At 37.4% G+C, this 12,821-nt stretch overlaps 1 protein-coding gene across 3 annotated transcripts in view; it reads left to right on the plus strand.

Moving 5' to 3' along the window:
* The window catches only part of abca3b (ATP-binding cassette, sub-family A (ABC1), member 3b), a 53,026-nt gene extending 40,496 nt beyond the window's left edge, over window positions 1-12,530 (plus strand). Inside the window, exons 2-10 of one of the 3 annotated variants that reach the window (XM_086085415.1) lie at window positions 3,320-3,657; window positions 3,720-3,882; window positions 5,569-5,718; window positions 7,337-7,497; window positions 8,394-8,573; window positions 8,794-8,935; window positions 10,053-10,237; window positions 10,613-10,754; window positions 12,163-12,530. In XM_086085415.1, the coding sequence (XP_085941541.1) occupies window positions 3,442-3,657; window positions 3,720-3,882; window positions 5,569-5,718; window positions 7,337-7,497; window positions 8,394-8,573; window positions 8,794-8,935; window positions 10,053-10,237; window positions 10,613-10,754; window positions 12,163-12,350 (1,527 nt within the window). In that variant the 5' untranslated portion in view covers window positions 3,320-3,441 and the 3' untranslated portion in view covers window positions 12,351-12,530. Of the gene's footprint in view, window positions 1-3,319; window positions 3,658-3,719; window positions 3,883-5,568; window positions 5,719-7,336; window positions 7,498-8,393; window positions 8,574-8,793; window positions 8,936-10,052; window positions 10,238-10,612; window positions 10,755-12,162 lie in introns of those variants that run through there. The other 2 variants (XM_086085426.1, XM_086085399.1) reach the window with 2 other exon arrangements.
* The last annotated feature ends 291 nt before the right edge of the window (window positions 12,531-12,821 follow it).

Raw genomic sequence — 12,821 nt, forward strand, 5'->3', positions numbered from 1 at the left:
AAGTCAACATTATTTAATTGTATTCCATTTATTTTTCAATAAAAGAACGGCTACAACATATGACCTCAAAAGGTCCTCCAGCCTCACCGATATCAGATCTTGAATTCAAAACCAAACCAACTTTCTTCTTGCCCTGCAATAAATCTGGCATGTTAACCCCTGGTCCGAAGTCCCTCGGCAAACACACCAATAACTTCCACCACATCACCAATAAGACCATCCTGTCTCCTACCCCTCAAATTGATAACCTTGAAGTAATCTTTGACACCAACAACATCAGGCTGCACCTTCCCCAGCACATCCACTTAAGTCCTTCTTCTCACTCACAAAGCACTTTGTAGTCTGGCCCCCTCCCACTTTCACTCTGGCTCTTTCCAAATTATTTCATTAGATGATAAATAAATAAAAAGTCATTTCTTTTGGTAGCCTACATGTTAAATATTGCAATATCGATATCATGATAGGCATATTCATCAACTATCATAGCGCTTCTTTTTTTTCAATACTTTGCATTATTTATGTTATCAGGTCATGCTAATGCAATGGTAAATTGAAGAATTTTGTGTCAGATTTATTTGATGCGGCCTGTGACAAGAATGTTTATTTCATCATGGATATCTTATCTCAAATGTATGACGGTTCAACCCAGTTTTTAAACTTGTATAACGTAATAGCAACACATCGGAACTATTCAGATGTTTTCATCTGCAAGTTTAGCACAGTTAGCCGTACTCCTATTTGAATTTTGATTTCATCCCACTTAAAATAGCACAAAGTGGTCATTCCTGGCGACGGTGAAACTCAGCCACGTACGCAGACAGTTCATTTGCCGATGACGTAAGTGTTGTACGTACGTGTCATCAGTAAAAAGGACAACATCGAGTAGTGGTCAAAAGTAGAAATAGACTCGTTTAAGAAAGATTCTGAAACTGACGATTAACGACGATTTGGATTCTAAACATTCTCGCCGGTGTTCCGACATTCCCTCTTGTAAGGTAAGAGGGGTTAGTTAACCTTGCGTCCAGGCAATCCTGTGGCAAGTTTGGCAACCCTGAATTCACATCTCTTATTATTTCTCTTAATTGTGTCTCAATCTGAGCATTTATTTATTTTCATAGTCGGCTCGATCTTAAAACACTGTTATTCTGAGACCAAGTTTGTAAGTTCCACAAGACACTAGCTGTCGGCTAAAAACACATTAGCTAATGATGTACGTGTATACATACACTATAGTTATTTAAATACACTTTTGGGCTGCTGGGAAATGAAAACACTAGAGACCTTAAGTGTACTAAAAGGAGCAGAAGTAGTAGAAGGCTGGAAAAACTACTCTAAAGTTTAAACACCCCAAAGTTCTCCTTGAGTAAGGTAACTAAGTATTTCTACTTCGTTCCTTGACACCTCTAGGGGTTTTCGAATCCACTTTTCGCTTACGTCTGCCTGGAACCGCGTTAAAACGGAAAACATCCAAACTTGCACAACAAAATAGAAGGCAAATGAATAAAAGTCGACTATTGGACTCCGGAGAGGGATGAAGTTGCTTAACAGGAAGGGAAATGAATCACGCTACACTACGCAGTACGTCAGCCACACAATTCCGAGATTACGTCATAAATCAAAAATGGCGGTCTTGGTGAAACGACCCTCTCCGCTCCTTGAAAACTAAACATTGGTCTTTGGATCGTTGCAACTTGATTTGGTAGTATTATTTTGATCTCAAAATGTGATGAAATGTCGTTTGACTACTATAACAATCTGCTTGGTTTGTGTATTAATATAGTATAAATATTTATAGTATCAGTAATACTATTTGTTTGTTTTCACAATGGAGTCCTGAGTTTTGTTTTTGACTTTTGAGGTCCGCTCAATAAATGTTCTGAAATTACATTACAGTCGATCAGGGGTCATTGGGGGCAACAGGTAGCCCCCAAGGACCACATGAGTAGCCCTTAGGCGCCTGTTCTAAAGATAGCTTAGCCTGATGGGACATTGTGATTTTCTAGGAATGTTGTAAAAGTGATAACTTTTGTTAAAAAAAAAAGAAAAGTAATCACCAAGTCAGAACTATTAACTTGATGTAGATGATGACATTCACGCTTGGACTACAACGGCACAAAGGATCAAAGTACTTGAGAAAATGGGACTGTTTTATAAAATCTGAATTCAACAACTTGATATTGGTGTCACTGTGTATTCTCTGTACATACTCCATCTGTGACGCTGCAAACATTTTATGTGTTTGTATTTCTAAAAAAAATACAAAATAAAATTAAGTTTAAAAATAAAGTTTAAAAAAGGCGATGATTTGAAAATATAAACACTGGCACCGCCACCAATTTATAGAAATAAAGTGTAGCATATTGATTTTTTTCTGTTTCCTAATTGCAAGAAATCAATATGATCAGTGTCTTCACTTATCATTATTAATAAAAACGTAACCTTATTCAAGTTAATTTGAGCAAATTTGCTATTTCAGAAGCATTGTATGCATCAAACTGGTAGCCTTTCACATTAATCAGTACCTAAGAAGTAGCTCTCAGTTTCAAAAAGATAGGTGAAAAGTGCAGTAGACCTGAACTTTAAAAAAACAACCTCAATTTAGCTTTGCCGCTAGACAAGAAAATATATTTAAGAAATAAAAAATCGTAAAATTATGAGGTCATTATATCGTCATATGTACTGTATTCTTATTTATTTATTTTTTAAGAAAAAACTTTGCTTTAAGTCCCTGGGAGTAACTTGCAGCACACAAAAAAATGCTCCACAAAATTTGAAAGTTGCTCCACAATGAAAAAAGAAAATTCAAGCCTTGAAATGTAACTATTCATTTTTGTTCAATTGTATTTTTTAATCACATTTTCTTCTTTAATTAGTAAATGGCTCACCTATACAATGTTAATAGGTTAAAAAAAGAGGCCGCATTTTGTAACCATTTGTATTTTGTTTCTAGATTTAAGAGGACATATATAATGAATCATTTCTATTTAATTGTATTTTATTTATTTAACTTTATTATGCGATAAGTGAATGGCTACAATGTAGTAATTGTAAAAAGTGATTGTTGTTGTTTTTGATCCTTTTTTGTATATTTGTTATTGGATCTAGGGGAACATTGTAATTTTATTATTAAATGTTTATTTTCTGCTAATTTCAATTTAGGAGCTAGCTAGTTAAAAGAAAAAAAGTATTGTTAAAGTTAGGCAAATTCTCTTTGTATTCTATTTTGTATTATCCTTTTGATGTTTGTAGTTAAAAGCAAAAGCTGCTGTTGTTTTCATTCCACTAATTTCAAGTGTACCTTTGTACCTTGTCAAACCAGTTCTTCACCTGTAAATGTTCACAACTCCTCTTCCGAGCCAAAGTGGGCGAGGCTTGCTTGCCCGGAGCCCTCAGACAACCCTGATGAGAGTCACAAACACCTGAGTCCCCCCTCAAAGCAACATGTCTCCTTTGGAAGACGCTTCAGCCTCCTTGATTTCATCCAGCGCGACGCCGGTTCTGGCGTGCGTCGCCGCGCTGTTCCTCGTGGCTTTCGCTTCGAAACGCTTCAACTCACTTCGGGACTCCGCGAAGGAGCCCCCGGGACCGAGGCCTTTGCCGCTGCTTGGCAACCTGCTGCACCTGGATCTCCACTGGCTTGACAAAGCCCTGTGTGAGGTAAATGTGCAACTCCCTGCTCGCCCAGCTATTGCGTAACTAAGTCTCTCTTCTTCTTGTAGCTTGCAAAACGTTACGGCTCGGTCTTCACCGTCTACATGGGCACCAAAAAAGTGGTGGTCCTTGCTGGATACAAGGCAGTCAAAGAGGCACTGGTTGGCCACTCTGTGGAGTTTGGGGAGCGCTACATCAACCCCATTTTTCAAGATAACAGTCAGGGTCATGGTAGGACAAGTCGTTTTTAGCGTATTTATTTATTTTTGCACATTTTATTCTTTATTCTCCAAGTGTGGTATGCATCACATCCCTGCAGATTTGAGAAGGACTGCACGAGTGGTATGCGGGTTCCATCTAGTAGTACATGAAAGAATGAGTACAGTCAGTTCAGTTGTACTAACTTTCAAATTCAATATACATACATTGGAACCTCGCTTTGACGAACTAGTTGGGAACGGCTTGTGCATTAAAGCCAATTGTTACATCAAAGTACTTTTTCGTGGACCTTAAAACACCCGATACAAAATGCAAAAAAACACAATGCAAAATTGTTTTGTGCTTTTTTTTCATAGCCTCAATGCCCAGTACTGTAGAAAATGATTGTCAATTAACTAATTCATTGCCATTGACGGCTATAGACGTAAAAAAATTAATTTGAACTATTTCTATTAGTTTTTTCCAACTTTTGTTAACAAGATTATGAAAACCTATATATTTTTTATTGTATTAGAACAGATATAACATTTGTGATTAATCGTGAGTTAACTAGTGAAGTCATGCGATTAATTACGATTACAAATAGTAATTGCCTGGCGCCCCTAATTTTTAATAATCTTTTCTTTCTTTTAAACAAAAAAGATTATTGAAAATTAAAAAAAAAAAATTGTTAAAAAATAAAAGATTATTACATATTAGGGGCATCAGGCGATTAAAATTTGTAATCCTAATTAATCGCATGACTTCACTAGTTAACTCACGATTAATCACAAATTTTATATCTGTTTTAAATGTACAAAAAAAATCTAGGTTTTCATATTCTTGTTAACAAAAATGAAAAACAATTGTCAAACTAATCGAAATAGTTAAAATGCATTTTTTTTTTAAGTCTACAGCTGCCAATGGCAGTGAATGAGTTAATGTAAAAAAAAAAATTAAAGAAAAGAAAAAGCTTGAAACTTGTTGGAAAAGTTTATTCCAACTTGCCATGTTGATGCTGGTGGGGAGGATATTGGCGCGCATCGGGTCGCGTTCACAATAGCGCTTGCTTTTTACAAGAATGTACGATTAAATGCTATAGATGAGGGCTTTACAAAAGCCGAGAAATCCTTATGACACTACTGGCTTTGGTAAAAACAGCAACCATAGATGTGAATAGGTCGGAGATGCTAAGCTAACGTCTATGCTCCTTACATTTGAAGGGACTCTCTTCCCTGCTAACATGGCTGCCATGTCGCTCCATAGGCTACATTGTTTTAATAATGGGAAAAGTCGCCCTTGCCAATATGGCCGCCACGTTGATGTGCTTTTTAGCCCGCTCTAGTCTACTGTAAAGTCTGTCTATGACAAGAGAGAAACACAACAGACTTGTGCTGTACAGAGTTTTATACATTTTTTGTCCATTGAGTTCAGGCTCAGTTGGTTCTAGGTCTGTTAAATCGAGGTTTCACTAGTCTTTAAGAACTGTATTTCTTGGTAACATTTTCATTTCAACAAAAAGATCTGCAATACATAAAAAAAAAAAAGACCAAACTGTGCATGAACTAAATTTGACACTTTTTCTTTAAAGCACAATGTAAACCACAAGGAATTATCAACAAAATCTAATTAATCTTAACAAAAACATTACCCCAAAAAAATCTATCTACAGTACTAACTTTTTATGCCTGTATATAATAAAAACCATATCTTTCACAGGCATTATTTTTGCCAATGGGGATTCGTGGAAAGAACTGAGACGTTTTGCCCTCAGCACTCTGCGAGACTTCGGTATGGGCAAAAAACTTGCGCAGGACAAAGTCTTAGAGGAGTGCAGCCATCTCATGCCAATTTTCGAGAGTCATAAAGGTGAGCAATCCAATTTTATCCTTGACCTCCGTTCTAATTTTACGATACGATATGATATACTTTTATTTTCCCCGTGGGGAACTTTTTCCTGGACTCCGTCCAGCTGCAGTTGCAGTAAAAAAAAAAAAAAAAGAATAAAAAGAGATCAAATTAAAGTTAAATAAGAAGTGCAGCAATAAGTAGAAGACTTCCCAGAAGTCTTCACAGAAGTATACATGTGTAGAGAAGTACATACATGAGGACTGCATACACCCATATACACACACACACACTCCTAAATACATATATATATATATATATTATATATATATACACATGAGTATGTACAGCACGGCTGCATATATTCCACACACACAACTTTACACCATATATCTTATTGTACTGAGTTAATGTCAGCAGGAATGAGTTCTTGTAGCGGTTCAGCCTGGTTCTGGGGGCCCTGAATCTCCTGCCGGAAGGCAGTAGCTGGAACTCATGATGCAGAATGTGAGTCGGGTCAGTAACAATTTTCTGTGCCAGTCCGGTGACGGATCGCTCATAAAGCATCTGTAGGGAAGGATGATTCCTGACCCCCCATGATCTTCACGGCAGTCCGCACCAGACCGGCAATCTGTGACCTTGACTGCACAGTCAGGTTGCCGTGCCAGGCCGCAATGCCGTATCTGATGATACTTTCCAACGCAGCCCGGTAGAACAACAGCATGATCCTCTGCTCCACTCCATAGACCCTAAGTCTGCGTAGGAAATAGAGACGCTGTTGGAGTTTGGAGCAGAGACTTCCAACATGTACCCTCCAGCTGAGTGTGTTGTCAATGCGGACCCCCAGATACCTGTATGAACCCACCATGTTATCGCTTTATGTCGAGCACTGTTCTCAAACTGGAAAACTTGAATGTAATGTTTCATTTAATAGGGTACGTTAAGTACAGTACACGGTCTTATGCGGTCAAACATGTCCAAAAGTAAAGATTATGGAATAATATGCACGACCAAAACTACCATTGACAAGTCAGCAAATCAAATTAGCCATACACAAGACAAAAAAAACGAGGAACTGTTATAAAAATGAAAAAAGTAAAAAAGCCCCCACAAATGCTCCTCATATATAAAAAATGTAGATTTCTTCCATGGTTGGATTTCTTTTCACAAAAAGTACATTGGTGACTTGAGATTAGCTCGCAGCTATGAAGTCCCGAATGTGTTGCCTCATGCGTGTACATGCGTCGTTGCTTGTGATCCGCTCCATTTTAAGTGCTCTGCCGCCATCTTGTGGTATCTAGCGGAGCATTTCACAGATGAGATTAGTCATATATTGTTCCCCTACTGCAAATGAACAAGCTTTGAACTTTTGAGAGTCTGTTTTTGGTGTGGTGCAGTTTCATTTAACTCAACTAAAACGAGTTTTGAATGCAAACAAATCCAAATGACTGGTTTTCTCACATGGAAAACCGTTATCCTTAATTCTCTCAGAGATTGAAACTGCTGAAGGAGCAGAAGTCCAAATAGCCAAGGTCTCGGTCACATGCAGGCGTGTTTTAATTCACCATATGGTATTTCCTGTGGATTATTATTATTTTTTTATGTTAGCAACTTGGATTTCAACCAGCGTTTCCTTCAGGGCAACCGTTCGACACAACATCTCCGCTGAGTTGTGCGACATCCAACATCATCTGTTCCATCGTGTACGGGAACAGGTTCGAATACAGCGATGCTTGCTTCACGGCCATGGTGCAACGAGCCAACGAGAGCATTCGCCTGGCGGGTTCGTTGCAGATACAGGTGAGCTACATATGTGCATTTTTTCCCCCCGTCCTGCTGTTCTAAGTCAGGGCTCCAAATTCGTTTGAGTTCAGGGGCCACGTTCACCCAAATTTGGGGCCTAATAAGTTTTACATAACGACAGTTCTAAATTTTTAAACTACATTCTGTAAATATTCACATTACGGAAGAGGGTTAGGGCCAGTGAAGAGGGAGAAAAAAGGTTGGCAGGACTTTATTCTCAGAAATCTGACTTTAAAGTCAGAATTGTCACTTTATTTTCATAATTCTGACTTTTAAGTCTGAATTTTCATAATTATGACTTTAAAGTCGGAATTCTGATTTTAATCACATAATTCTGACTTTAATGTCAGAATTTTCACTTTATTCTCATAATTCTGACTATAAAGTCGGAATTCTGATTTTAATCACATAATTCTGACTTTAATGTCAGAATTTTCACTTTATTCTCATAATTCTGACTATAAAGTCGGAATTCTGATTTTAATCACAGAATTCTGACTTTAAAATGATAATTCTGACTTTAAATTGAGAATTCTGACATTAAAGTCGCAATTTTCACTTTATTCTCATAATTATGACTTTAAAGTCAGAATTCTGACTTGAGTCAGAAATTGAAATTCTGACTTTCTGGCTTCCCCTGACAATTCATAGCGCTACGTCACAAAGTCAGAATTCTCACTTTACAGTCAGAATTCTGTGATTAAAATCAGAATTAATTAATTGAGAATCCTGCCAACCCTTTTTTTTCTCTTCACTTCCCCGAATCTTCTTCCGTACACATTTGATGTTATCTTTTTGTAAGCAATCTGAAAATATCACTGTTTTCATTTACATAGACAATATACTGACAATATTTACTGGAGGTGGTCATTTCCATTTTGTTTGTGTGGCAGCTCTACAACATGTTCCCCCGGTTCTTCCGTTGGGTCAAGCAACGGCAGATGGTTCTCAGCAACCGCGACATGAACATGAAGACCATAGGAGAGCTTCTGCAGCAACGGAAGGAGAAGCTTGACTCTCAAATGTGCACGGGGCTGGTTGACTGCTTCTTTGTCCGCAAGCAAAAACAAGAGGTGCATGACTTTGTGGGGCGGGGGAGTTCTCTTGTCATGAACCCATGCTGCCACACTAGTAAAGTTAGAATGAAAGTTGTCTCTTTTTTTTTTTAACACCACCCTATTAGTATAAAACAATTCAATGAGATTTATAGTACAGAGATGCCGACCAAAGTCATTCTTTGCATGCTGTTTGTAAACCACTCCAAGGTCTTAAACATGTGTCCACTGTCTGTAGGAAGCACGTGTTGAGCAGGGCCACTTCAACGAGCAAAACATGAATTTCGTGGTGGCCAACCTCTTTGCTGCAGGCACCGCCACCACCGCCACCACGCTGCGATGGGCCTTGCTGCTCATGGCTAAATATCCACAAATACAAGGTAGGCACGCCGGCAGCACACAGCGGTAGCGCTTGGTTTAATAGGCTTTGGGTTCCAATCTGTGCTTGCGCGGGCTTTTTTCTCAGACATAGAAATGGGCCAGTTAATCCAAGATAAGATGAAAAAAGTTTAAGTATATATTTTTCTTAGTAACTCATTCACTGCCATTGACGGCTATTGACGTCAAAAATTCATTTGAACTATTTCTATTAGTGTCACATTTTTTCCACTTTTGTTAATGAGTATGAAAATGTACATTTAGAACTGACATAAAAAAAATTGTGATAACTCATGAGTTAACTAGTGAAGTCATCTGATTAATTACAATAAAAAATTGTAATTGAGATGATGAAAATTAGGGTCGTCAGGCGATTAAATTTTTTAATTGTAATTAAGCGCATGACTTCAATAGTTAACTGCAATTGCTTGAGAGAAAAGCTTAAGTAAATGGTGAGTCAAATATTCATTTTAACAATTTCTATTAGTTTAACATTTTTTTCCACTTTTGTTAACGAGAGTATGAAAACCTAGAATTTTTTTTAAATTCTATTAGAACAGATATAAAATTAGTGATCAATCGTGAGTTAACTAGTGCAGTCATGCGATTGATTACGATCAAAAATTGTAATCGCCTGACGCCCCTAATTTTTTATAATCTATTCTTTAAAAAAATTAATAATTTTTTTTTAATTAAAAAGGAAAAGATTATTAAAAATTGGGGGCATCAGGCGATTAAATTTTTTAATCGTAATTAGTCGCATGACTTCACTAGTTAACTCACTGTTAATCACAAATTTTATACCTGTTCTAAATGTACAAAAAAAATTGTTTTAGTTTTCATTCTCTTGTTAACAACAATGGGAAAAAAATGTTAAACTAATATAAATAGTTCAAATACATTTTTGACGTCTATAGCTGTTAATGGCAGCGAATGAGTTAAAAAAAATCATATATATTACATATGAGTCTAAGTCTGTACTACAAAGCTGTGTAATAATCAAGCGACACAACAAATCAATAATGAAATTTCAATTATCGATTTTTATTGATTCACTGTTTCCAACTTAACCTGTGATCTCGCAATGAACATGCGAGAGACGGATGTGTTTGTTTCTAGAGCGCGTCCACAAGGAGCTGAGTCGGGAGGTGGCGAGCCGCCTGATTGACGTCGATGACCGCAAGAACCTTCCGTACACCAATGCCGTCATCCACGAGATTCAGAGATTCGCCAACATCACCCCCATGGCCATTATGCACCAAACCAGCGAGGACATTACTTTCAAGGGTTATTTCATCAAAAAGGTCACTTAATTGCTGTTTTGCTTGCTCACCAGCGGTGTTCAATGTGACATGTTTTTATGGTGCTATAGCTTCATGTTAACACATAATAGGAAATGCTATAGACAGGCTAGCATTGCTTATGGTAGCTATAAACCCAAACATAAACGGTAGCAACACATTCAAACAGTGCATTTATTATTATTATTTTTTTGCAGAATGCAATTTGTCAAGGTAAAAATCTATCAATTAGAAAATGCTGCAAAAAGAAGGTTTTGCGTTTCAGCCATTGATTTCTGTAGTTTGTAGTCTGCGAAAAATGGCATGATCTGGCCCGTTTGAGCAGTGTCCTACACATGCATGTACTCTTGAGCTTATTGGCCTATTCCTCACACGCAGGGCACCAGTGTGATTCCTCTGCTTTCGTCTGTCCTCTACGATGAGAGTGAATGGGAGACGCCAAACACTTTCAACCCTTCCCACTTCCTGGATAAGGAGGGTAACTTCATCAAGAGGGATGCCTTTTTGCCCTTCTCTGCAGGTACAACCAGTCCCAACCTGTGTTGATTTGGCGGCCATTTTAGTTGAAAATGCTTATTGGTCCTCGTCACGATTTTAGTCGCCTCAGTGTGTCTGTCTCATTTTAGTCCACTTTTAGTCACTAAAACCTCCTAAAGGGTTTAGTCACAATTTGTATAATAAAAATAAGAATTTTTGATTTAACTCATTCATTGCCATTGACGGCTATTGACGTCAAAAATTAATTTGAAATATTTCTATTAGTTTAACATTTTTTCCACTTTTGTTAACAAAAGTATTAAAACCTGGAAAAAACATTTTTATTGTACATTTAGAACAGATATAAAATGTATGATTAATTGTGAGTTAACTATTAAAGTCATGTGATTAATTACAATTAAAGATTTTAATCACCTGACGTGATTTATAAAAAGAAAAGACAAGATTAATAAAAATTAGGAGCGTCAAGCGCTGAAAATTTGTAATCGTAATTAATTGCATGACTTCACGAGTTAACTCACGATTAATCACAAATTTTCTAAATCTGTTCTAAATGTACAAAAAAAAAATTCTAGGTTTTCATACTCTTGGTAACAAAAGTTGAAAAAAATGTTAAACTAATAGAAATTGTTAAAATGAATATTTGACTCACCATTTACTTAAGCTTTTCTCTCAAGCAATTGCTGGCCACAAATATAATGTGTGTGTGTGCGTGTGCGTGTGTGGGTGTGGGTGTGGGGGGGGGGGGGTGCGTGGGTGTGTGTGTGCGTGCGGCGTGCGTGTGTGTGTATCCAGTCTAAAATGCTGAATTTTTCTGCATGTTTTAGATATTCAAACTACTTGGGTCAATATTAAGTATGACAGACAACGCATTATTACACTTACTGCTTAGCCAAAAATCCCTGCATGTTCACAATGTAGCAGTAGCTGACACACATGAGATCATGAATTAACATTGGCACAACAAAGCTAACTTTAGCTTGAAGCTCGCTAGCAGCCCATAGCTAACTTTCGCCTGAAGCTCGCTAACAGCGTAAAGCTAACTTTTGCCTGAAGTTAGCTTGCGGCTCATTTGTGCGTTTGTTATGTTGAAAAGTTTACGCTTACAATGAAATTTATCGCAAGCCGATTGTTGAGTTAAGTCATATATTTATAAGATACTCTATGTTAAGAGAACTTGATGTAGGCTAATTCGCCTTCGAATGAACATCGGGTGGCTATGATAGCCCTCACACATTTTTCGCTTTACACTATTAGTGGTTTTCAGAAACACCACAGTTATCCAATGAAAGGCAAGGAGATGAACTGTATAAGATTAAAGTATTTAATTCTTGACAACATACGGACATCAAGCAACGCATACTGGACATACATTCACCAGTATATAAATAAAGCCCGACAAGGAAAATGACGGTTGTGTAATGTTGCAGGTCGCAGAGTTTGTCTGGGTGAGGGTCTGGCCCGGATGGAGCTCTTCCTCTTCTTCACATCTCTTCTCCAGCACTTCCGCTTCACTCCTCCGCCCGGAATTTCCGAGGATGAGCTGGATTTGAAGCCCTTGGTGGGCTTCACCCTCAATCCCATGCCCCACCAGCTGTGTGCCATCAGGCGCCAGTGATGCACAACTACTGTTCACAATGGTCCTTGAAAGCAAATTACCTTATGTACCTTTTTTGTAATTACTCACCTGAATGAGGAATAGTCTGTCACATCTATAATACTGTATGCCATTTCTTGTCATTAAATTATGCATTCGAAATACGGTAGATATTATCGTAAATAAATTGCAAACAAATCATTTCATGCTTTTCTTCTTCTTCAGCAAATCAGTTTGTTTGTCGTCTTAAACGACACTTTAAATCGTTTCATGCAATATTGGGCAGATAATATACAAGAAGTGTAAAATAATTGATAAGTGGTTGCGAGAAAAAAAAGCACCACTGATGAAGAAATGACTTACTTTTGGGTGAAATTTCACATAGCTTTTGAAGTTTAAAGCCACATAAAGGAAAATATGGGGGGGAGTGATGAATTAATATATTTTGTTTTGATAAAGTATATTTTATCGTATTACTATAAGCAGTTCAGA

The sequence above is a fragment of the Leptonotus elevatus genome, chromosome 1 (assembly GCF_054856555.1).
Source record: "Leptonotus elevatus isolate MCC_2025b chromosome 1, RoL_Lele_1.0, whole genome shotgun sequence".
Lineage (NCBI taxonomy): Eukaryota > Metazoa > Chordata > Actinopteri > Syngnathiformes > Syngnathidae > Leptonotus > Leptonotus elevatus.